We start from the raw sequence: 24,960 nt of genomic DNA on the forward strand, positions 1-24,960 counted from the left end.
TATATATATATATATATATATATATATATATATATATATATACATATATAGCACATAAAAAAATTTTTTGGATCCCAAGCCGCTGCCCTAACCACTGCGCCAACACCAGGCTCGCCCTGATATATATATATATATATATATATATATATATATATATATATATATATATATATATATATATATATATATATATATATATATATATATATATCGGGCGTATAAAAAATAGTGTGGTAGATAAAGACATTAGAAAGGAAAAAATAACTTGCACCAAAAACTTTAACATTTTCACGCTCACGCTGGGGGTATCGCTATCGGTCTCTGTTCTTCGAACAGGCGAGCTAAAAAAAGAAGTGTGAAAAGAGATGAAAGACCATCGCAAGTATTCCTTTTGAACCGACTTGTGCATGCTATTTAAGGATTATGAAACACTTTGGGGAGAACTTTTAAAAATTACATCGATTGGTTAAAGACTTGCAAGAAAGTTGAAAGTGCTGAAAGTTTGAATCCCATTCATTTTACTTTCTTTGAAGATTATAAAACACTTTTATGAAGAAAATAAATTCAATGGATGTGAATGGCTGTTCAGTCGAGTGTTTAGTTCTTCATCCAAGCCTGGTGTTGGCTTAGTGGTTAGGGTGGTGGCTTGGGATCCTAGGGGCCTGAGTTCAAGCCCTGTTGGCTGCTGATATAAAATACACCAGGAGGTTGACTCAGCTTGTCATCCTTCCAAGGTCAGCAAAATGAGTACCAGTGTACTGGTAAGGGGGACACTGCATCAGCGGCACAGCCGCATCCCAACCAATGATGCAACCAGCAGCCACAGGCTGCACTCGATAGAGAGAAAGAGTTCTTCATCCTTACTGACGTGGGTTACAATACCATAGCTGTTCTTTCGTCATGGGTCCTGGACTAAGAGTTAGCTCTTTAATATAAGGAGATGACAAGGTGAGGTGGTACAGGTGCGGGATTTGAAGTGCAGGTATTAAAAGTCCCTTACGACTCAGAACACCAGTTTGCTTTTCATCCCAACCTAAAGTATATTATAATTCAAATCAACAGGTCATGATCGAGAACAAGGATCACTCCAGCATCGGGTGCTTGACTGCACATCACCTTCGCCGGCGAATTGTACATTGGAGAAACTCTTTGCGAGCATCAAATCCATAAAACAGCAATGTGTCACCACCCTCTGGAATTTCAAGCAACATTGCTGTAGTGGGGAAGGTTGAATTGCCTATCTGAATTTCAGGCGAAGTAATCCTCAAAGGGAGGGGTGGGGGGGGGGATGGCAGGGTGTTGTATTGCAGCTCATGATAATTGTAATATTGTGCTGGATGTATGGTTAAAGGATACACAAACATAAGTACCACACCAAAATGGCTCCAAGAACCACATTCTGCCTGGTTAGTTGAACATCCCAAAGAGAAATCAATCAGTGATAAACAGACTCGGTTGTCTATTACTTTAATAGATAGCAACTTCAGCGAGCACGGAATGCAGTTTACACGGATCATAATATATACCGTATTGTCAGAAAATGCCTTTATTAAGTGATTAAAAGTTAAACTTCATCAATATCACCAACTTACTTGTGCAACAAAAGCATGGCATTTTGGATCAGTGCTAAAAAACAAAAAAGGCTTCTTGACATGAAATTAGAACGAAGCTTGAAGATTATGAAAAGGTGAAGTAAAGGTATAAATTGTTTTTTTTTAATGCTTGTGTGTAAACGTGGAGAGTTTTTAGAAGCATGGCAACTACGTAGGTGTTCAAATTTACATGATGATGTCATAAAATGCCTGGTGTTGGCTTAATGGTCAGGGTGGTGGGGTTGACTCTGCCTGTCATCCTTCCGAGGTCGGCAAAATGAGTGCCAGCATGCTGGTATCCTGTGTCGGAGTGGCGACCCGTCCAGGATTGTGCCCAATGGATGGATAGATGTCATAAAGGGAGTGGGTTGCCCTACTCCGAACCGGCAAGGATGGCGGACAGTTGTGTGGCTTGCGGCTTTCTGGGTCGGACTTTCAAGAATCCTAGTCATTGTTGTCATTGCCATTTGGTGTTTCAAAGAACAGTGGATTAGAAAAATATAGAGTTTAGTTCAAGCAAACTGTTGCCGTTTACAACTATCCTTATAATACACAGAATCAAGGATTATATCGTGATAACACAATCGATTGATAGCAAGTGATCTCTGATGATGAAATAATAATTGTCCCTTGAATTCTGAAAAAAAAAAAAAAATTTCAACAGACGTTACCCAAATCTAAGGAATGTGTCCCTTGCTGGTTCTTAAGAACTCAGAGATATTTACGAAGGAGGGTCTCTTCTGTGGCTCTTCCCAGCAGGCAAGCATCATCGCATGCCTATGGGAAACATATCAAGGTTTTTATAAGCATGGCTCTATGCAGGTGATGTTGACAGAGTTGGCAGGTGATTACATCAATGAAAATTTGTCGCAAAAAATACAAGGACATCCAGGATAAAGAGACTGTAGGATTATTTAGATCATAGAAAGAAAAACAACATATGCAAGATTATTAAGGAAGTCAAGAATAATATATAGAGACGAAATGATTCTGTCCCTTACATGATTTGTGGGCACAAATCTGGAGGAGCCATGCGGTATCCATTTCGTATCTCCTTGTAGAACCCCGTGTCCACTGGCCGGTCTGGATACGGGGTTTCACCTGAAGAAATGAGAACCACAGCAAATAGAGCGAAGTATTGGGGAGGTAGTATAAATATACTCGTTAAACTTTCACCCGCACAGCCTCGCAATATAGTATGGCACAGCTGGGAAGCTGTCAAACCACAGAAATGATGTTTGCTTCTTCAAGGAAGTGTGCCTCACCCAGTGAGAATATCTCCCAGAGAAGCACTCCGTAAGACCACACATCACTCTGGGGAGTGTACACTCCATCAAAGATGCTCTCTGGAGCCATCCATTTCACAGGGAGCCGTACCTGGTGGGTGACGCACACACATATACCCAGAAAAATGTTGCTCGTTAAGCTCATTGGGAAATTAAATTAGATTTTTGTTTTTTTTTAACATGATTAAGGGAACTAGGCAGATGATATTTGTGTTTCTGGACTGATTTTTTTTTGTTATGATGACAAAAGATAGAGAGACAATGATCATTGCTTTGTTAGTTGGTGCCTGGGAAATCACCTTATCCTTAATGTACAGAAAACAAAAGGAATTGTTATTGATTTTAGGAAGACTGGGGAGAATTATCAAACCTGGTCAATTTTGAATGAAATTGTTGAGGATGGTTTGGAATATAAATATTTAGGAAGTTTTATCGATAATAAATTAAACTAGAAGAGTAATCGGCCTACAGGGAAAGTAAGTTCTTAATGTAATCAACGCATGGATTTTTTCAGGGTTTGGAAGTGTTTTGATGTTGATCATAATATTGCGGTTTTATTGTGTTCGGATGAAATACAATCTGTCAATATTTGGTCATATTTTATGGTACAATGGATTATCTCTAGATAGAAGGAGGAAATTAGTTATAATAATGAGGACAGCTAGTAAGGTGATTGGCAAGGATATGAAATATTTTGGTTTTATGTAAGAATGCTATAGATAGGAAATTTCAAGTTATTATTACCTCCACCACTGAGGGTGAAGGAGGTTCTGTTTTCACCCCCTTTCTGTTGGGTAGTCGATCCAGTCGAAAAAAAAAAAATTTTTTTGATCTACCCTTATTATCAGTATTTCCGTCGACATGTTTGTTGGGTAGTCGATCCAGTCGAAAAAAAAATTTTCGATAAATTTTTTTTTTGAGCTATTGATCTATCCTTATTTGTTGGTCGTGGTGTCGGTCTGTTGGGTAGTCGATCCAGTCAAACAAAAAAAAATTATTTTTAAATTTTTTGAAATTTGTTCTCCCCTTATTAGTTTTTCCATCGATATGTTTGTCTGTTGGGTAGTCGATCCAGTGGGAAAAAAGATTTTTTTTTTTAAATTTTTTGAAATTTGTTCTACCCTTATCAGTTTCTCCGTCGATATGTTTCTGTTGGGTAGTCGATCCAGTCGAAAAAATGTGTTTTTTTATTTTTATTTTTTAATTTTGAAATTCGTTCTACCCTTATTATCAGTTTTTCCGTCGATATGTTTGTCTGTCTCTCTGTTCGGTCCAGTGCTCCCTTAATACAATGGCCATTTTGATGAAACTTGGTGGGTAGGTTCATACCATGACCTAGTTGTGTGCAAATGAGAACTGTTGCTATGGACACCACCGTTGCCTAGCAACAGGACATTGAAATTTTTGAAAAATCATAAAAAAATTATTTTTTCCAAAATCAAAAATCGGGCCACGAGCGACTGTGGGCAGTACATTCAGCCATATTGTCAAAAATTTCCAGCCAAATCCTATGAAAACTGTCGGAGAAGATAGACTTTGAATGAACCCTGGTCGAAAACAATAAAACAAGCCAGTAGGCGGACATGGGTAGTCGACTACCCAATAGAACCTGACGCAATGGGCCCGTTCGATGGGGAATGACCTGAGGATTATGCCCAAGAAAATTCATGATTCTAGCTTCAAGGGTTAATGCTGCAGATTGTTTTTTCGTTAAAATACCCCCACATTTAGAGGTTTTTCGGCCGTTGCTAGGCAATGGAGGGGTCCATAGCAACGGTTCTTTATCACACATAACTAGGACATACCATGAACCTACCATAGCAGTTTCATGCATATCTGACTCATAGTCTCTGAGATATAACGAACTTTGTTTTTTTTTGTTTTCGACCAGGGTTCATTGAAAGTCTATCTTCTCCGACAGTTTTCATAGGATCCGGCTGGAATTTTTTGACAATATGGCTGAATGTACTGCCCACAGTCGCACGTGGCCAGATTTTTGATTTTCGAAAAAATAATTTTTTTATGATTTTTCAAATATTTCAAAGTTGCGTTGCTAGGCAACGGTGGCGTCCATAGCAACGGTTCTCATTTGCACACAACTCGGTCATGGTATGAACCGACCAACCAAGTTTCATCGAAATCGCCATTGTATTAACTGAAATCGTCATTTTAAATACTGATCATAAGGGTAGAACAAATCTCAAAAAAAAAAAAAACATTTTTGGAATTTTTTTTTTTCGACGAGATCGACCACCCAAAAACGAAGTTCGTTATATCTCAGAGACTATGAGTCAGATATACATGAAACTGGTATGGTAGGTTCATGGTATGTCCTATTTATGTGTGAGAAAGAATCATTGCTATGGACCCCTCCGTTGCCTATCAACGGCCGAAAAACCTCTAAATGTGGGGGTATTTTAACGAAAAAACAATCTGCAGCATTAACCCTTAAAGCGAGAATCATGAATTTTCTTGTGCTTAATCCTCAGGCCATTCCCCATCGAACGGGCCCATCGCGTCAGGTTATATTAGGTAGTCGACTACCCATGTGCGCCTACCGGCTTGTCTGTTTGTTTGTCTGTGTTCAGGATACGACCAGAATATATATATATATATATATATATATATATATATATATATATATATATATATATATATATATATATATATATATATATATATATATATATATATATAGCATGATATCTCAAAAAAGTTGTGGATGGATTCGGTGTACAGGTTGGGAATGCCACCGGGAAGAATTGATTCAATTTTTGTGAAGATCCGAATCCAGATCTAGACGCGAGAATTGTGAAATTTTTAACTAATTCTTCACCATTGAGAGAAGGGGCTAAAAAATAATATCGCACGATATTTCAAAAAGGTGTGGATGGATTTGGATGAAGCTTATTGGACATTTTGGGTGTGTGACAAGGACTAATTGATTTGATTTTGGTTAAGGTCCGGAATCAGATCCGATCGATCAGTGGGATACAAAATGTAAACTATTCAGTCTGGTCGAAGTATGTTCTCTACTGAGTGTCGTTCCTTTTCTCCAAGTGTCACTCTACGAGTGATTTTTCATATGCTTGTCTGTTTGTTTGTCCGCACAGAACTTTCGTGTTTTTCTCTGAACCACTCGTCAGATCGAGACAAAATTTTCACCAAAGGAGCGACTAGTCATGTAGAATGTTTTAATGATAATTATGACGTCATAGGTCATGTGGTGTGGTAGCCACGTTAGGAAAAAGGAAATATACCATGAGAGATGGGGAATCCCCCACCATTGAAAATAATTGAAATCAGATAAGCGTTTTTCCATTTATTACAAAAAACATTTTTTTCAAGATGGCCGCCCCAGTCGGCCATCTTGGATCCGGCCACGCCCAAAATCAATAGGGTTCTTCCTTTTCAGGTGGTACATGTGTGACTCAAATTTCAAATCGATATGGCGAACAGTTTATGAGTTATCGCACTCACAGCTATAAATGTTGACGCCCGGACAGCCGGACGGACGACCCAGATGACAACAATATCCCCCTTCCGCCACGCGGCGGGGGATAAAAACTGTGGACCTCGATCTCTGAAACTGCACCATTTGAGAATAGGGGCAATGCCCCTGGGTGCTCACCTGGAAAAGATAACTAGGGAACCACTGGGAGGCATGGATAACCCACAAAATATGTAATGGAGGAGAAAGTAAATGCCTACGGATTTTTTTTTTATGCCGGTGAAGAAACTTTGGTACATCACGGGTGATAAAGGTTGTGGTCAAGTTTCATCGAAATTGTGTGCGTTTCAGAAAAGAAAGCAAATATATATATATATATATATATATATATATATATATATATATATATATATATATATATATATATATATATATATATATATATATATATATATATATATATATATATATATATATATATATATATATATATATATATATATATATGAGCCTGGTGTTGGCGCAGTGGTTGGGGCAGCGGCTTGGGATCCAAAAGGTCCTGAGTTCAAGCCCCGTTGGGCCACTGAATTAATACACCAGGGGGTTGACTCAGCCTGTCATCCTTTCGAGGTCAGCGAAATGAGTACCAGTGTACTGGGCTGGTGTATACCCCGGTTAAAATAGGTGTACCAGATCCCTGTTTCGTAAGAGGCGACCAGGGTTGCGTCAGGAAGGGCATCCGGCGTAAAACATGTGCCAAATCACTATGCGGATCATACGGATGATCCGCTATGGCGACCCCGAAAGGGAGCAGCCGAAAGAAGATATATATATATATATATATATATATATATGTATATATATATATATATTGGGGGAAAACCCCCACGCAGAACCCCTTAAACCCAAATTTTTTTTTTAATGTTATGAACAAACTTTGGTTTATACACGGTGATGAACGTTATGGTAAAGTTTCAGCGAAATTGTATGTGCAGTTTCAGACAAGTTGCAAGTATTTGTGGATGGACGGATAGATGCTCAGAAGGACTGATGACGCACCATCCCATAAGCTCCCTGTAACTATGTTCCAGGTGATGTAAAAATTTAAACTTTGTAGATGGCAAGTACTCCTCATGGGGAGTAAGTGTGATTTTTTTTTATGTCACAGGTGCCTTCGTTATGTCATAATTGCATACATAGAACACCACATCCGATCAGCATGAAAATTTTTGAGGGTCATCTTGGGATAAATTGGTCCACAGATTAAAAAAAAAAAACTTAAGACTTTATCGGTCACATGGTTCAGCAGCCATATTGTTTTTATATTTTAAAAAATTACCCCCGTGCGGGAGTGACGGTCATATCTGCGAGAAAATATATAGCCTCCTGAAGTTAGGGCAGTTTTTGCAAACTTTGAAGTCACGTGACGCGAAAACGAAAGCGAATATCGAAAATCTGGCCTGACAAAATTTAGATATTGTCCCATAGATTTATATGCCACAATCAAATTCAAGATCGCTTGAGAAATGGCGGAGGAGATAGAATTTGAAAATCATCATTTTCGCAACTTCAAAGGCCTCGTGACCTTGAAAGTCATACCCTCGTGTACGTCTCATCGACCTCTATCAGGATCACTAATGATCAGATCTCCCGCCTCAACTTCATTGTGAACGGACGGACGGATCGTGACCTCTCCTCTCAACACCAATATTATTAGGTCATGCTCGAAGAGATGACCTCAAAAAAACCTTCAAAAATCTTGTTCTCTGAAACGGCTGAACAGATTGAGGAAAAACTTTACATGTTTGACTGCCTATTGATGAGGAACAAAATGTTCACACTTATTACATCACAGGTCACATGGTTTGGTAACCATATTGGATTTACCCTAGAACCTATTAAAAAAATCTTCTTCTCCAGAACGGCTGGACAGATTGAGCGGAAACTTCACACACGTTCTTTGGGGATGCTAGGGTATTCACGAACAATTGGTAGGTCACATGGTCTGGCAGCCGTGTTGGTTTGAACAAAAATCTTTTTGAAATTATTTATCTTGAATCGCTTCATCGATTGCCATGAAACTTCACAGTTACGACCTCATAGTGATGGGGAATATGTTTTAAATTTCAACCTGATCAGATGCATAGTTTGGCAGCCATAATTATTTAATTTTTTTAAAATCTGGATTATTTTTGAATCAGGCTAACTTGGCAGCACCTGGATGGGTTTGAGAGTGGAGGAGGAGCATTTGAAACCCAAATCCTATCCAGGTTCCTCCTGATGACTTGATCTTTGCTTTTTGCTTGTTCGGGTTCTTTCTCATGACTTCAATGCAGGACTTTACCTACATTTGGTCTTCCATTTGATTTGAACTGAATTTATTTGAATCGCATTCTTAATAATAAGAAACGTCATGGGTGAGGGTCAGTTGTCCGATCAAAGCGGGGTTGCATCAAAACAGGACATATTGGTACCCGGTCATCACTGCCAGCAGTGATAAAGTGGCAGTTCCAGTTATGTCTATTATTAATTTCGAAATACACCAATACAGAAACACCACACAAAATACACTACACAAACACCACACAAAACAAGTCCTGGCGAGGGTCTGCAACCTCTGATTGCTCTTTTTCTTATTGTTTATTTGTTTATTGCACATTTATTGCATAAAATAATTGGGAAGATGAATTTCGTGTTTTCACATGATCACATAAAATTAGTCACAGTCATAGTCAGACATGCTGGGTGCTCAAACAGAACATAGTGTTGGAATGAAAGACCTGAAGTGGCATGGAGGCTGTCAGGTGAGACCTTACCGAGCCGGTAACCACATAGTTGGTGTCTTTTTCAACATCCCGAGCAAGGCCAAAATCTCCAATTTTGAGTGCCTTACGACTGGCCACCAGGACGTTCCGTGCAGCAAGATCTCGATGAATACACTGAGTAAGACATCACATGGAAAGTCTCATGAAGAGGACATTTGAGTTGAACACATCGGCTTTTGCTCATGCTTGGGTCATGTGAACAAGAGTTTAGTTGTGATCGTTTCTCAGTGGAACACATCTATAGTACATAATATATGTGAGGGAGGAGGCATGTAAGGCTGTCGACAAGAGTTGGAGCACAAGTGCTGACAGTTGCCTCTTGTGCAAAATGTTGAAAAGCATTTACTGCAGTGGTAGGGCAAGAAGGAAAGCTTTATGCACTAAGGCCGAGTGAGTTGAGCGTCAGCATGCAGTTGCAAAGTGCAGAGTATTACATCATTTTGATCACATAGGCCCAAAGATTAATGGGGAAGTTTGACAAATAATACATTCACTGTATGAGAAAATTAGGAGGGCTTGAGATTGGTGGATCAAAATACTTTGTGTCGTGGTCTAATGGCAGACATCATCGAAAATAAATCAATAATAACTGCTTTTGTAATATAATTATGGATTCAAAGCGACAAATTCCCAACGAACTAAAAACCATATTAACATTTATATTATTATATTCAAAATAATATAGCAGTAACATTGTTATTAGCATTGGCAAGCATACTCTAGCCTGGGGAGTAACTGCTGAAATCTATCTATCCTGGTTCTTCCCAAAATCTTTGTTCCTTTCACACTTCTTTCTAAATTATATTTTATTGTTTATAATTCTCTTTATTCATTCTAATTCTTGCTTTTTCTTCTCTTTCATCTCCATATTCCTCTTTTTCATTATCTATCTCTCTCAAGAGAAGTGAAATCTTGCAGAAAATTTTCTGTATGCGTTTGCCTGGATGGGTTTCAGGATTGTGGAGTAGTGGCTGAAACCCGAATCCTATCCAGGTTCCTCCTGATGACTCCATCTTTGCTCTTTACTTCTTCGGGTTCTTTCTTGGTCTTCGTGTTTCACTCTACTATACTATATATAAAAGTAGCCGCATTTCTACGTTGGTCCGTCACTCTGTCTATCATGCTGTTTTCACTCACTAGTTATGTCATTACGGCGTTACGTCTAGCACTAGGTTAGGCCTGTACAGACGTGCACATCATTCCCGTCACTTTGCTGATGACAGTTGAACATTCATAAACGATATATGTAACTCTACCTGACTATCTGACATCCATAGGTGACGGGATAAATGACAGACGCTAGCCGTCAGGATGATGGATTTAGTAAGACTAGTGTGTGCCTGTACGTGCGTGGCCGTACGTGCAAAAAAAAAAAAAAAAAAACTTTCAAACCGCGTGCCAGAAACAACCACACAGGCCGTTCCTTCGCTCTCGTGTGCACGTACGTGCATGGCCGTACGTGCGTGGCCGTACGTGCAAAAAAAAATATATATATATATATATAAACTTTCAAACTGCGTGCCAGAAACAACAACCACACAGGCCGTTCCTTCGCTCTCGCGCGCCCATACGTGCGTGGCCGTACATGCAAAAAAAAATAAAAACTTTCAAACAACCACACATCCCGTTCCTTCGCTCTTGTAAATGACGACTGGATTGGGGGATTGTGTTTTTCTATAAATGCGCATAAGAAATCGAGAAATTATTAGAATACAGTAAGTCATCACTATCCAGAAGTCCATACGTTGTAACCCGTAATGGGGAACGTGTCTAACTTGGCCATAACTTGGGAACCACTTGTCCGATTAATTTCAAACCTTTTGAAAGGCAAACAAACAGAGATTGCCGGAATTATAGATAGATAGAAGATATATACTGTGGGTGCAAAACGCCAAGCAATGTGTCCTGTCATTGGTAACTAAATGGCGCCCTTTCCCCATCGCCCACGCCTACGCAGCAACGTGTCCTGTCATTGGTTTGGTAAATAAATGGCCATAACTTGGGAACCACTTGTCCGATTAATATCAAACCTTGAAAAGGCACATACTCAGGTCCCCAGCAATATACCTGGCAAATTTAAATTAGATCGGACCAGTGGTTGCCGAGAAACAGTGGTCACAGACACACACACACACACACACACACACACACACACACACACACACACACACACACACACACACACACACACACACACACGAGATTGCTGGAATTATAGATAGATGGCATTACATCTAGTGCTAGGCTAGGCCAGTATGGTGGTGTATTATTCATGACTCGATGAGAATTGCATTTTGCAACTTGGAAAAAATTAATAAATTGACATTACGTCAAAATGTTCAAGGAAGAAAATAATCAAAAATATCAATTGTCAATAAACTGCCTTAATGTCCTGTAACTTATGCAAGTTATGTCGTTCAACTACAGTCAGCGAAGTGATGGGTTCATTGCTTGTCTTGTTTAAAAAAAAGTGAGTGAAAGGAAGTTACATTTTTTGCTGCCAAGAAAGCCATTCCATCAGCCACTTGCTGACCAAAGGTCCAGAGATCGTCCATTTTGAGTGGCCCTTCAGCTTCGTAATCCTCTTCGACACAGCCTGGCGCGGTATACGGTACAGTCACGAGGCAAAAACAACCCCCACAAAGAAGCTGAATATTTTTGGTTAAAATCGGAATACTGATGTTATACCTGCAAAAACACTACCTGAAAGCAACTGCTTCTTCAAGTCTGTTCCACGCACGTACATGTCCGTATTCACAAGGATGGTGTTCCCTCTGTGGGCAGTACGGTAGTCAACATTAAAAAAAAAAGAACATCACGACATGCATCCTCATCAATTGCCTTGTGGAAAAGAAGATAAGTTTTATCAGTTTCCACACACTTTTTTATTATTTTTATTTCATATATACAATGTCAAGGCTCGTATAAGAGCTAACACAGAATGTATAACAAGGGCAGCAGGAGACAGGAGGGATGGTAGAGGGAATCAGAAAACAGTGGGGAATAGACACATGAGGAGACCTGTGGAAGGGAGAGGGATGGGACAGGGTACACGGAGTAAAAAATATGGACACTACAGGGAATTTCAGGAGGGAAAGCAGGGAATTTGAAGAAGGCTTGGGGTGGATTAACGGGGGTAGAAAAGATCATGGTTTTGGATGGGGGAAGATAAGAGATGGTGGTGAACAGCTGTTTTGAAGGTCTGGAGGGAAGAGTGGGATTGAAGAGTGTGTGGGAGTTTGTTCCAAAGGCGGGAAAAAACAGGAATGAAAGAATGAAGGTGAGCAGTGATTCTTGATTTTGGTAGTTTTACCAGAAGGAGGTTGCTGGCGGACCTTGAGTGCCCTGCGGAAATATTGGGGGGACATATCGCATAGAGAAGTGGGGAGGGGGGGTGAGGCTGGAGAGGAGACGGTCGAAGAGAGAAAGACCACCAACCTGCCTGCGGTGAGAGAGTGAGAGGCCCAATGACTCAGCCTCATCGTGGGAGATACCAATGATCTTAAACGCCTTGGTTTCCACAGCGTGAAGCTGAGAAAGGTGAGAGGCAGGAGAACCAGTCCAGAGGGGAGAGCAGTACTCCATCAGTTTGTGGACGAAAGCTTTGTATGTGGTCAGGAGCTCAGGTGGGCTGAGGAAGGAACTTGCACGACGGATGCCCAGTCGGTGACTGGCTTTGAAAGACAGGTTGGAAATACAGTGTATATATATATATATATATATATATATATATATATATATATATATATATATATATATATATATATATATATATATATATATATATATATATATATATATGTCAAGCAGGATGGCCTAGAGTTACGCACACTCACCTCTAAGTCATGTAGCACCCAGCTAAAAACTGTCATCCTGGCATCTCGCAGGCAGTTGCACGATTCATCAATGTGTGTGCCGTCCCTCGGATTGACATTAAACTGGGTGTCCCATCTGCCGGCATTAGTTGGTAGATGAGAAAGATCCCATGTTGTCCTTCGCAAAAAGTAGGTGAGCTATCGCTTCGCAAAAAATTGCCGCCTCCCGTGAAACATGTTCGAGGCTCTGTTCAGGTTTGGGGATGTATTTCTGCTGTTGGTGTTGGTGATTTGGTGGGAATTGTCAGAACAATGAATGCAGACAAGTACAATCAGATTCTAATCCACCAATGTTGCATCCCATCAGGAAGGAGAATATTTAGTGACAACTTTGTTTTCCAGCACGAGGACGGACCCAAACACATTTCAAATATCATTAAAACATATTTACAAAGAAAAGCAGTCAGGAACGTGACAACTATTAGAATGTCTGCCCTCAAAGGTCTCACCATAACATCATAGAAGCTGTCCATCATCAATTGAACAGGGGAAAAAGCGAAAAAAAACTAATCTAAATCAAATGACTAATTATGGGAAACATTGCAGAAAGCATAAAACCCCCAATTGGAATTTCTCCAGAAATTGCACGAAAGCATTATTCCAACAGATATCTGCTGTTTTACAAGAAAAATTAGGTCACAGCAAATATTGAAATTTCATGATTTAATATTGTAAAATACAATTAATTCTTTAAAAAAAATGTGATCATTAGAACACCTTATATTTATGAAAATATGCCAATATGACAATATAAATGTTTATTTCCAAGGTGGCCGAAGACTTTGCACAGTACTGTATACACACACATATCGTGATTAAAATAATTAAATCTAATAATTCTCACCCATTTCTCTGTCCACTGACGTTCTTGTAGGTGGCATCAGAAACACTGGTCAGGTGTTGTCTGTGCTTGTGCAGATAGTGATGTAGATCTCCGTAGCGACAGTACTCGGTTACTATGAGTATGGGATCTGGGAGGTGCGGAGGGGTGGGGAGTTGAGTGAGAAAAACCAACTTTCAAGTCACTTTTAGGCAGATCTCGTACTTCATTTGAGGATAAATATTACACACAAGGAAATTATATGCAGGCGGAGGCCATTTGGCCCATCATGCCTGCGCCACATCAACACCACACCAATTTATCAACACTTGATCAAAACAAGAAAAACAAAAAATGATTTTTTTGTTTATTTCCTTCCAGGAGAGGGAGAGCAAGGGCATAGACGGTCTTGGGCAAAAAACACACATCAACCACACAACACCCATTGACAAGACTCACACCAACAGCGCTCTGTACACATGCACACAATCATCCATCAATGCTCAAGCTACCGAAAAGTCTTATCAACATCTCCATACTCCTCTATCTCCATAACTTCCAGGTACCTATCTAATTCTAATTTAAACTTATCTACTTTTTCTGTTGCCAGTTCTTTTTCTGTTTTTTTTTTTTCTGTTGCCACTTATCTACCTTTCCAGGGAGGCCATTCCATGCATGAACTACTCTTTGAGATAAAAGTCCCCTGCCTTACTCCCGTCTTAACTCTCCTCTTCTTTAATCTCAGGATATGGCCCCTGGTCCTATCACTGTCGATTCTGTTGAATAATTAATCTTCATTTATTTTATCTTCAAGTATATTGTTGTGGTTACCAGATTCGCAAACCACCATTCAGGTCCCTTAGGTGAGGTATCTCGGCAAGTATATGTGTAGTTAGGCCCAAACCCGTTGTCTAGTGGGAATACATGTCATTTATGCGAGCTGCGACTCTTCAGGATAGCCGTTTTTCTTTTACTATCTTTATTTTGGACCAACCGCCATGATTACCACCACAACCACAACATCAACCACCAACCACAACGCCGCTTCACCACAACCGCCACGACCTTCCCGTCACACCTCGCAACCTTAGCATCGCCACCGTTCTTGCCCCGCTGTGGGTACCGGTGTTGGACTCATGCAGAGCGCGCGTCGAACAGCGTGTACAAAATCACGGATTTTGTGCTTCAAAAACGGATCAAAAACGACACACGCCCACTTTTTGCCGTCCAATCGGTGAGCGAGGGGCGATTTGGCCCCGCCTCCAGAACGATCGATATATGCAAATTTGTGGATCAAAAAGCCTTCACGCCCACTTTTTCTCGGGCCAATGGGGAGCGAGGTGAAAGGTCAAAGGGAGGGGGTCAAAGGCAAAGCTACGGGGGGATAAAAGGACGGTGTTCGTCAGTCAGGAGAGTCGAGAGGGAGAAGGAGTCGGAACGGAGGGGGCGAGTGTGGAAGTCTGGAGCCCGAAGCCTGCAGTAGCTGGAGAAGCTGAAGAGAGTCGAACGAGGAGAGCCCAAAGAAGAGTCCAGGGTGGAGAGTCCAGAGGCGGAGAGGCGGCAGCGGCGAAGGCAGACGAGGGGGTGCTCGCGTCGGTGCCGGGAGCTGCACGCCCGAGGGAGGCCGGCAGCGCGACCTGGCCGAGGTGGAGACGCACACCAGGGATAATAAAGATCCTCTATACCCCGAGCATCAGCAACCCCCTCCTGTTTCCCCCCGCGCTGAGATAGTGCGACCAAGGGGGCCCCCTTTCCCACCCCCCTGCCAGGCACTGTCCGCGAGGCCCGCGGAGTGAGGCGCCATCGCCGCTCCGCGTCTCATCACCAGACGGGTAGGCGCGACCCGGTCTCGGCCTCAGGCCCGCCTCATCCTTGAGGATATTCTTTTCCTTGGTTTTGGGTATGTGTTGTCGGCGCCGTCTGTGAAGTAGAATTGTATAAGTGTTGCCGTGTGCTCGGTAGTCGGTATTAGCTCTGCATTGTCTTCGCTTTTATATTTGCTTTTTGTGTAAATGGAATTGTGTTTTCTTTTTTTTGTGTGCTTTTGGTGGAATTGAATATGTGTGCTTTCCGTTCGTCGCGAATAAATGTGCTTTGTGTTGAACTGTTTCCCGCTTCGCTTCGTCATTCCTTCATTGAATCCTCATCTTGCTTCACGTAAAGGGTTGGTAGTGGGCTGAATACGCCCGATAATTAATCGAACCGTCGAGGTCGACGATAACACCGCTCGGTTATTCTGATAGTACGGAACGGGTCGCTTAAGTGGCCCGTGTCCGAAGTCGACCTGCGGCGAGGTGCGATCGCCCGGTCTACCCTCCGCGTGGGTACTTAGGTAGGTCGAATTTGGCGAGCAACCCTATCCCACGCGGGGGCTGATTGGCTCGATCGCGGTGAGACCGAAAGGTCCACCCGTGACTGGTTCCCGGCGTTAGTCCGAGAGGGTCACGACTGGATTGTCCGTCCGGTGGGCGACGTGCTGCGATTCGAGTTACGTGGCCGTCGGCACGCCGGCGGGCGCGAAATCCGCAACACTGGTGTCAGGTCGTGCGATACAAATTCATCGCCCTCCTCTCGGCACTGGTATCGGAGAACAGGAAAACGGGCTCTCCTGTCTCCGGCTAAATTCACGGGAATCGGTCCAGGGGTGAGAGAAGCGACCCCCGATTCCCTCCAAATTACGAGCGAGCAAATTAACCCTTCACGAGAAGCAAGATGGCGTCTCAAGGCGAGCGGGAGCCGGGGGTATTAGAAATGGATGTAGAATGTGTAGGATCCATGGTCCAGGATGGAATCCCCGAGCAGGAAATGTTGATTGTGCAGGAACACGGACTCGCCCAACTGAACCCAGGGCCCGAGGTGGGTGCGGCAGCTGCCGCGGTGTATGACACCTCCCCCCCCCTCTCCACCAAGACCCTTCCCCAACCCCTGCCGAAACGGCTCACTTGAGTGCATCCGACATGGCCCAGCTATTCACCATGCTGGCACAAATGAATGCGGCAATGACAAATGAAATGAAAAACGAAATGAAAGACATGAACAAACAAATAAACGAAAAGATGGATACATTCACAAACGAAATAAAACGCATGAAAACTAAAATGGAAACAAACATGAAGGAAGAAACGAGAAAGCTACGGGGTGAGACGCAGAACATGGGCCGATGCCTGCAGGCGGGCATGAAGGCCGTGTTATGATGATATGCTAGGTGGTCATATTTTGGACCATTAGCTGTGTGTTAATCAGCTGTCGGGATTCTAACCTTGCTTGTAATTGTGTATTATTCAAACCTTGCTTTAAAATGTTGCTTTAAATGTATCATGCTGTTTTCACTATGTCTTTGATAACTCTTTATGGCTCTGCAGCTGCACAACAGCATGTCCTTGGGAAAACTGTGTATGCTGATATCCCACACATTCCTGTTCTTAGTCATCACCAGAGTTTCGCCTTTGCTATCAGCAGGTGCCAGTGTAGGGGTGTAGGAGTCTTAGAAAGTTATTAGTTTGCAAGATGAACTGTTGGGTTGCGAATCTGAGGATTGACTGATCCAACTTCCCTGAGGGCCCCTAGGGAGGGGGGAAAGAAGCCCACTGCCGCATTTATTTCTTTATTTCTTTATCCCTTAGCACACACTTGTAGTCCACACCCAGTTTTGCTTTTGTGTGATTATATATACAACTGTTTTGAAGTAAGAATCTCAATGTGGTCCGGGGGCACCTGACTGAAGGGCCTTTGGGCTGCATTCCGCATGCGTAGTGCCATCTTCTGAAATAAATCGTATCATTCGAAAACCCTCATTCGACTCTGTCATTACTCGGCCGAGTGAAGAGTCATAACAATTGGCGACGAGGATGGGATGCGACTGATGCTGGCGGTGTGGACGGCGGGACTCCACTTGGTGTACAGCGATCACAAGGGTTCAGCTAAAGGTACGTGGAAATTGCACGTATAGGGCACCTAAGACAGGGAGCCCTAGTTAGGTGAAAACTGTACACTTGGTGGGCAGTGCCCCGCTGGACGCAGCTCCAGGATCTGCTCGGATCAAGAACTGTAACGGTAAAAACATATGAGGTGATTCGAATGCGGTTTGTTTGAAGGGCACAAAGAGGGCTGGCAGGCCGTATGTTAGAACCGGTAAGGGTCGAGGATAAAGGTATCCGTGTGAAATAAGGAGGAAACAGGTTGGAATCCTGTACCAAGAGAGGGAAGGTTAGAGGCCTTCATTGGGTGTGAGGCTATTAGGCGGCGGGTCGAAAGGGATCTCGGTCCCGGTGTAAAAGGAGAAACGATTTACAGCTATTAGGCGGTTGGTAAGATAAGAACAAAAGATGGGGAATAACTCTGCAAAGAACATAGAGTTACCCAAAGGAACAACACTTAAAGTTATCGGTGAAAGTGGAAAACACTGGAGAGCGTTTGCAGCGTGGCTAACGGAGTCACAAAGTGAGACAGGACGTAAGCGATTCGATTCAGAGGGAATCTTGAACCAACGGGAAAAGAACACAAGGTTAATGAGCCAGGAGAAGGGCTGTTTGTAGAGTTACCTGTTTGGATGTATTTGTGAATACAATGTGGTGGGGAAGGTTGAGTTTTGTGTTAGACGTAAGTTGAGTGTTCCAACCTGGAACTTGTATGTGTGGAACAACTTGTATGTTTGTATGGAGATAATGATGGGTCGTCATCGTCAATGTGAAGACTTTGGACGAGGTGAATTGCGCACACCAAATCCGGAGGAAGGACGATGATGACCGATTCTGCACGTGTTGTTAATTCAGTGATGGGCAAATGTCATTGAGAGAGTGTGTGTGTGTGTGTGTGTGTGTGTGTGTGTGTGTGTGTGTGTGTGTGTGTGTGTGTGTGTGTGTGTGTGTGTGTGTGTGAACTGGATGGGGAATTGAATAATTAAAACCACTTCAGCAGACAGTTTGTCAAATGGGATGTCAAATGGACCAACGTTCGGGTTTTCTCATGGTCCGATAAACTCTGCATGCTGTTTTGGCTTTGAACACTGTACGTGATAAATGGATGGTCTGCACGGAGCATCATTTTGATTTCAAATTGAAATTCAGTTCTGTTTCCACTTTGCATGTTTCGTAAGGCTGATCGACGTTACGGGTTCGTTTTAACGTCAGTTTAAATTATGGTTTCATTGTTGGGGTCATTAAGCATGTTTTATACTTGATTTTCGTAAATCTGGGAAAAAAAACTGATATTTTATGGGGTTTTGCGAGTCACGTGACGTGCCATAGGATTTAACAGGCGCGCCGAAAGCACGAAATCGTCCCGTCGAAGGACAGCTTATCGTGAGGGTTTACGAAATGGATTAGCACATTTTACAAGATGGGGACGCCCTTCTTAGGATTCTGTAAAAATTCCGATTTAAAACGAACGTATTTGAGATGTCGTCAAATATTTGTTCCGTGAGTTTGATCGTAAAAACCAACGCGCTGATAAGACGTATTGCTCATGTGAGTGCGTGATGACGTAATCACGCATGGGCCCAGCGCGCTTTGTCAAACTTGAAAGTGCAATTAACACCCTGCTGTGAATGTGCCTGCTTGTCGGAGCAATGTACAAGAATTTCTCGAGGCGGCTGATTTTGAATATGGTGGACAAACTAGATTTTAAAGAGATAGCTTTGTGGTAAAATTAATTAATAAGGACATTGACGTTTCAAAGGATCGCTCGATTTTGTGTTTCGAGGCGAGTGCACGCGCTATCGGAACATGGAAGCGACAATGCTTTGAAACAAGGCTGTAATATATATATATATATATATATATATATATATATATATATATATATATATATATATATATATATATATATATATATATATATATATATATATATGTTTGTTCCGGTTGTTGTTGTTGTTGTTGTTGTTGTTGTTGTTGTTGTTGTTGTTGATTGGGCTTCGTGACCGGAAGAGGAAAAGAGAAAAAATAAAAAATAAAAGAGACGCGGAAGAGGCGCAGGACCGAGGGATTTAGGATGGATGGTGTTGTGGTAATGAAGTGCCGTACTGTGATTAGCGGCAACGGAGATTGGGCGGATGTGGCAGCACTGTGTATGGGGGTCGGTGGCTGGTGATGACTCGTATGCCGCGTGCTCCGTGGAGGGTCGTGCTGGAACAGTAATGGTATGTAGTATACTGTATTAGGAATGGTGTACTCTGAGGAATGTAATTGGGATTAGAGTATGGAGTTTGCCTTCAGTATTATGTGTACAAGTTATTGTATTTTGTTATTCTTACCCTATGTATATTTATGTTGTTGTAGATATGCGTATGGGTTTTGTGAGAATAAAGCCGATCGAAAAGGTTTATTGTTGATTACTACAACAGATGGAAAGGGCGATTTAAATGCTTTGAACAAGGAATGGATTTTATTTAAAGTGGGTTTATCTTTTCGCCGCGTCTCGCGTAGTGAACGCCGGCTCTAAGAGAGCTCCGCGTTGTTGTTGTTCTTCTTCTTCTTCTTCTTCTTCTTCTTCTTCTTCTTCTTCTTCTTCTTCTGGTGAAGACAAAACCTTTAGGACGTGGCTCTTGGACACATTTGTCCTTGTTTACATGTCAGACATCCAAGAACAAAGACGTTTGGTAGGCTACGCACTGATGAGGATAGCGGTGTTTTTGGGGAAAAATTACGGGCGGTGCTCGTGCTGTTTGAACACGCAGCCATCGTGGGCCTTGACGAGGGAGCGTTTCGATTCTCTGCCTGTCAGGGTCGAGATGTTTGTCTGGAAGCGGACAGAAAAGCATGTCTGTGGTCTTTATATGAGCCTCTATCTGTCAGGATAAATTCATTGGATTTGGGAAGCATAAGCGGAATTAAAGGGATGTAGAGGAATGGTTGCTGAGCAACGACATCGATCTGGAAGGAATGGAATTGGCTTTGCACTGCACTCACTGTCTACTACGATGAAACAGGGCAGGATTATGAATACGTGGCCAAAGCACATAGAGATTACACCGTCAAACGCTCTCTGATGAAAACCAACCGATGGATCGGGAAGGAAGGAGCGGCGGTGGAGGTGAAACAAGCCGCCAGAGAGCGTGAACTAATGAAGCACAGAGAAGGACTAACACCGCACATCTCAATGGCAGTTAGTAACGGACATAGTGCAGGGGAGTTAGGAAGAATGGTGAACAGATTGAGATGCGCCCCTGAACCACAAGATGGAGCAACGAACACCAGAACACTTTACTGGCCGTCAGACAAGGAGATGGATGGAAGGTATGCTTGCCTGATCAAAATCCACAGTAGTGTACAGTAAGGTCTCTGGCCTTCACATCCACTCACCACGCACCCAGAGCAACTTCCAGTCCTGCAAGCTCTAGTCATGGTGGGAGCCTCGTACGGAGGTATCATTTAAAAATAATCTTTTACACAAATACTTGTCATTATGTTGCAGTTGACTGCAGTGTTCAGTGCAGTGGCATGCTGTAAACCTTGTAGTAATGGAGACAGTGACAGAACCTTTGACGACACAACATGCAACTCCTGGTACTGACACTACTCCTTTGTGGGGGGGACCTATCACTAGGCAACACACTAACACACTCAAGCCAAAGAAACCGTATACACCTCCGTGGCAAAGGGGGACACGGAAATGAACCAGTACCAACCCCACAGCGACATAGGAGGGGAGCGGCTGGAGAAAGAATGGAAGCAGGTGAATACGGAAGGTTGGGGAAAACATACAACCAAGAACTAGATAAGGTAAAGATATTTTCAAAGGAACCTGGCAAGACCGCACCACTCATTTCCAGAGGGCTGACAACCATCCAGCCACAGCAGCTCATAGAACTGTCTTGCGTCCAAGCCGAGGAAACTTATGATTTGATAGAATGAAACGAGGAAATAAAATCGATTCGATGGTCTTATGCTATGATAAAACCTGTTGGGAGGGGGGGACGTCAGAAAATGCAGAAAAGACAGAAGTGGCTTGGCAGAACAAAACGCAAGACAAAACCCAGCGGGGGCACTTTGCACAAATAGGATTCATATGGGGTCAACACGCATCTCTAATTACCCAAGTTCCATGGGCCCCTAAAGAACCCTTTTGGAGTATAGTTGTGAAATCTTGTGAAAATACAGTAACCTCCCAGAGAAGAACACATTTCACCTATAAGGCTTGAAGCTCTCACGAGCGATCGAGTGGAACGCAAGGAGGGTTACGCAGGGTGGAGATCTATATTTCATGACTGGGGAGACTGGTTACTGTGCCTGGTAGGGGCAGCAATCCTAATCATCATGGGAATCATTTTTGGAGTATTTCTGATCAAACGTCTCATTTCCATTTGTCTAAAGAAATGCTGTGAAGCCTCACCCCTCACCCAGGCCATCATAATAATTAACAGCGAACTCATGGAGGAAGACCCCGATGACCTCTGTATGGGGCCACAACCAGACCCGACCCCCACCAGCTGAGGAGCCAACAAGGTGTTCTGGCGGAGGGGCGCCCTGGGGAAGACTCTTCCAGGTATTACTGATTACTCAACGAACTTTCAAGTGAAAAGGTAAGCCAAACATGGACTCATACATCTCACTACACACGAAGATACAGGAAGTTGTAACAAGAAAGAAAGGAAATCTACAAGTAAAATGCTGATGGAGGTTTATGATAGATGTGGCAGTGTTTTGACTAGCATATGCATAATCGTGGAAAATGGACAATACCAGATAGTGAAGGCATGTATGGAAAATACTTGTATGACCCTTATATGTAAATATGCATCTCATGAGACTCTTTTGTCTTCTAGCGCAAGTTGAGAAAGGAGCTTACACCATGCCTTGAGCGCTCACAGTGCTGCTCACCCATTATTACATTTGCATATTGTAAATATTATTGTTGTAATTAGTGTTGAGTATAATTGCCTAAATAATAATGTTGCTGTTAATATTGTATAGACTTGTAGTGCCTTTAATATTGTGTGGACTTAACATCAAATTTGTATATGACAACTTAATGGGAGACTTGTGGCAGTGGGCAAGACAAAAGGCAACAGAAGCTAACCTGAACCACCGGCAGTTGGGGACTTCTCATTTGGGGAATGTTGATGGCTATCCACGGCATTTGCAAATCCCGTTTGGCAGGCACGGGGGCCTAGGGGTAGCTGCTACAGGAACCAAATAGGGGTCCACTCGGTTGGTGAGTATCAGGTGTGGCTGGGTATGGTCAAAATATGACCAAGGAGGGAAACTGTTATGATGATATGCTAGGTGGTCATATTTTGGACCATTAGCTGTGTGTTAATCAGCTGTCGGGATTCTAACCTTGCTTGTAATTGTGTATTATTCAAACCTTGCTTTAAAATGTTGCTTTAAATGTATCATGCTGTTTTCACTATGTCTTTGATAACTCTTTATGGCTCTGCAGCTGCACAACAGCATGTCCTTGGGAAAACTGTGTATGCTGATATCCCACACATTCCTGTTCTTAGTCATCACCAGAGTTTCGCCTTTGCTATCAGCAGGTGCCAGTGTAGGGGTGTAGGAGTCTTAGAAAGTTATTAGTTTGCAAGATGAACTGTTGGGTTGCGAATCTGAGGATTGACTGATCCAACTTCCCTGAGGGCCCCTAGGGAGGGGGGAAAGAAGCCCACTGCCGCATTTATTTCTTTATTTCTTTATCCCTTAGCACACACTTGTAGTCCACACCCAGTTTTGCTTTTGTGTGATTATATATACAACTGTTTTGAAGTAAGAATCTCAATGTGGTCCGGGGGCACCTGACTGAAGGGCCTTTGGGCTGCATTCCGCATGCGTAGTGCCATCTTCTGAAATAAATCGTATCATTCGAAAACCCTCATTCGACTCTGTCATTACTCGGCCGAGTGAAGAGTCATAACAGGCCGTGAGCAGGGAACTTAAAATGGCGACTCCACGTGTCGGAACAAACGAGCTGGAAGGGGGTGCAACGGCTGACAGGCCCGCGGTGGAGGCGGGTAAGGAAAAAGTAATTCGGGAGACAAGAGACGAGGTGAAAGTAATTGCGAGGGAGAGAAAAGAACAATTAATACGGAGAGCAAGGATGAGGTACGCGGAGATCGTGAAAGAGCAAGGAGTGAAAAACAGGGAAGGACGGGAGCGACTTAAAGAGAAAGCAAGGTTGACCTACATAAAGATAAGGGAAAGACGCCAGAAAGAAGCAGAGACCAATAAACACGATGAAGACGGGGTAAGTGACGCCCACACACACACGGAGGTAGTGGAGGACAATGGGGGTGAGCTCGCGGAGCGTGTGGTGACCCAGTGCGAGCAGCTGGATGACCTCCTCCAGGAACAAGGGGAGGGAGTATGCCCCCTTGAGGCGAGTCACGACCAGGTGAGTTCGGTCGTGTTTTGCGAGGTTGAGGGGACGAGTGCTGTGGACGGGTGCACGGAGAGCTTGGGGGGTGTAGAGGCCCCGGAGACCCTTGTGGGGACACAAATCCCCAGTGTGGTTGTCCCTGTGTGTGTGGTGCAAGGTGTGAGTGCGTCCCCGTGTGTGGAAGCGACCCCGTGTGTGAGTGGTGTGGTGGCGATGGTGCCGGAGTACGTGCTTCCCAGCCCCGCGTGTGTGGGTGAGGCACCGTGTGTGAGTGAGGCACGGAGTATGGATGAGGCACCACAGGTTAGTGCCCCCGCGTGTGTGGGTGAGGCACCGTGTGTGGAAGAGACCGCGTGTTTGAGTGTCGCCGTGTGTATGAGTGAGGTACCGCGGGTGAGTGCCCCCGCGTGTGTGAGTGAGGCACGGAGTGTGGATGAGGCACAGCGGTTGAGTGCCCCCGCGTGTATGAGTGAGGCACGGTGTGTGGATGAGGCACCGCGGGTGAGTGCCCCCGCGTGCGTGGATGAGGCACGGAGTGCGAGTGAGGCACCGCGGGTGAGTGCCCCCGCACGCGTGAGTGAACGGCCGTGCGCAAGGTCGCTGTGTGCAAGGGAGACCGTGTGTGTGAGAGAGCGGTATATGAGGGAGATGTCGGTTGGCATGCGGGAGCACGCAGCCGCGTCTCCCGGTGTGAGTTTAATGGTGTGGACTGTGTGCGTCGTAACACGCAGGTATGCGTGTGTGGAATGGCGACGACGGCGACATGTAAAGAAAGAAAGCCGAGTAGCGGCTGTAGC

The 24,960-nt window shown here is 43.3% G+C and overlaps 1 protein-coding gene across 3 annotated transcripts in view; it reads right to left on the reverse strand.

The window, feature by feature from the left end:
- Positions 1–1,451: 1,451 nt before the first annotated feature.
- The window catches only part of LOC147011091 (mast/stem cell growth factor receptor Kit-like), a 72,734-nt gene continuing 49,225 nt past the window's right edge, over positions 1,452–24,960 (reverse strand). For 2 of the 3 annotated variants that reach the window (XM_085858647.1, XM_085858648.1), the window contains exons 13-19: positions 13,874–14,000; positions 11,843–11,928; positions 11,644–11,750; positions 9,146–9,268; positions 2,858–2,969; positions 2,594–2,693; positions 1,452–2,369 (exon numbers count right to left, since the gene is read on the reverse strand). In XM_085858647.1, the coding sequence (XP_085714773.1) occupies positions 2,270–2,369; positions 2,594–2,693; positions 2,858–2,969; positions 9,146–9,268; positions 11,644–11,750; positions 11,843–11,928; positions 13,874–14,000 (755 nt within the window). In that variant the 3' untranslated portion in view covers positions 1,452–2,269. The remainder of the gene's footprint in view (positions 2,370–2,593; positions 2,694–2,857; positions 2,970–9,145; positions 9,269–11,643; positions 11,751–11,842; positions 11,929–13,873; positions 14,001–24,960) is intronic. The other variant, XM_085858649.1, reaches the window with a different exon arrangement.

The sequence above is a fragment of the Eptatretus burgeri genome, chromosome 16 (genome assembly GCF_056783735.1).
Source record: "Eptatretus burgeri isolate ZD-2024b chromosome 16, Ebu_testis_v1, whole genome shotgun sequence".
In the NCBI taxonomy this organism is placed as follows: Eukaryota; Metazoa; Chordata; class Myxini; order Myxiniformes; family Myxinidae; genus Eptatretus; species Eptatretus burgeri.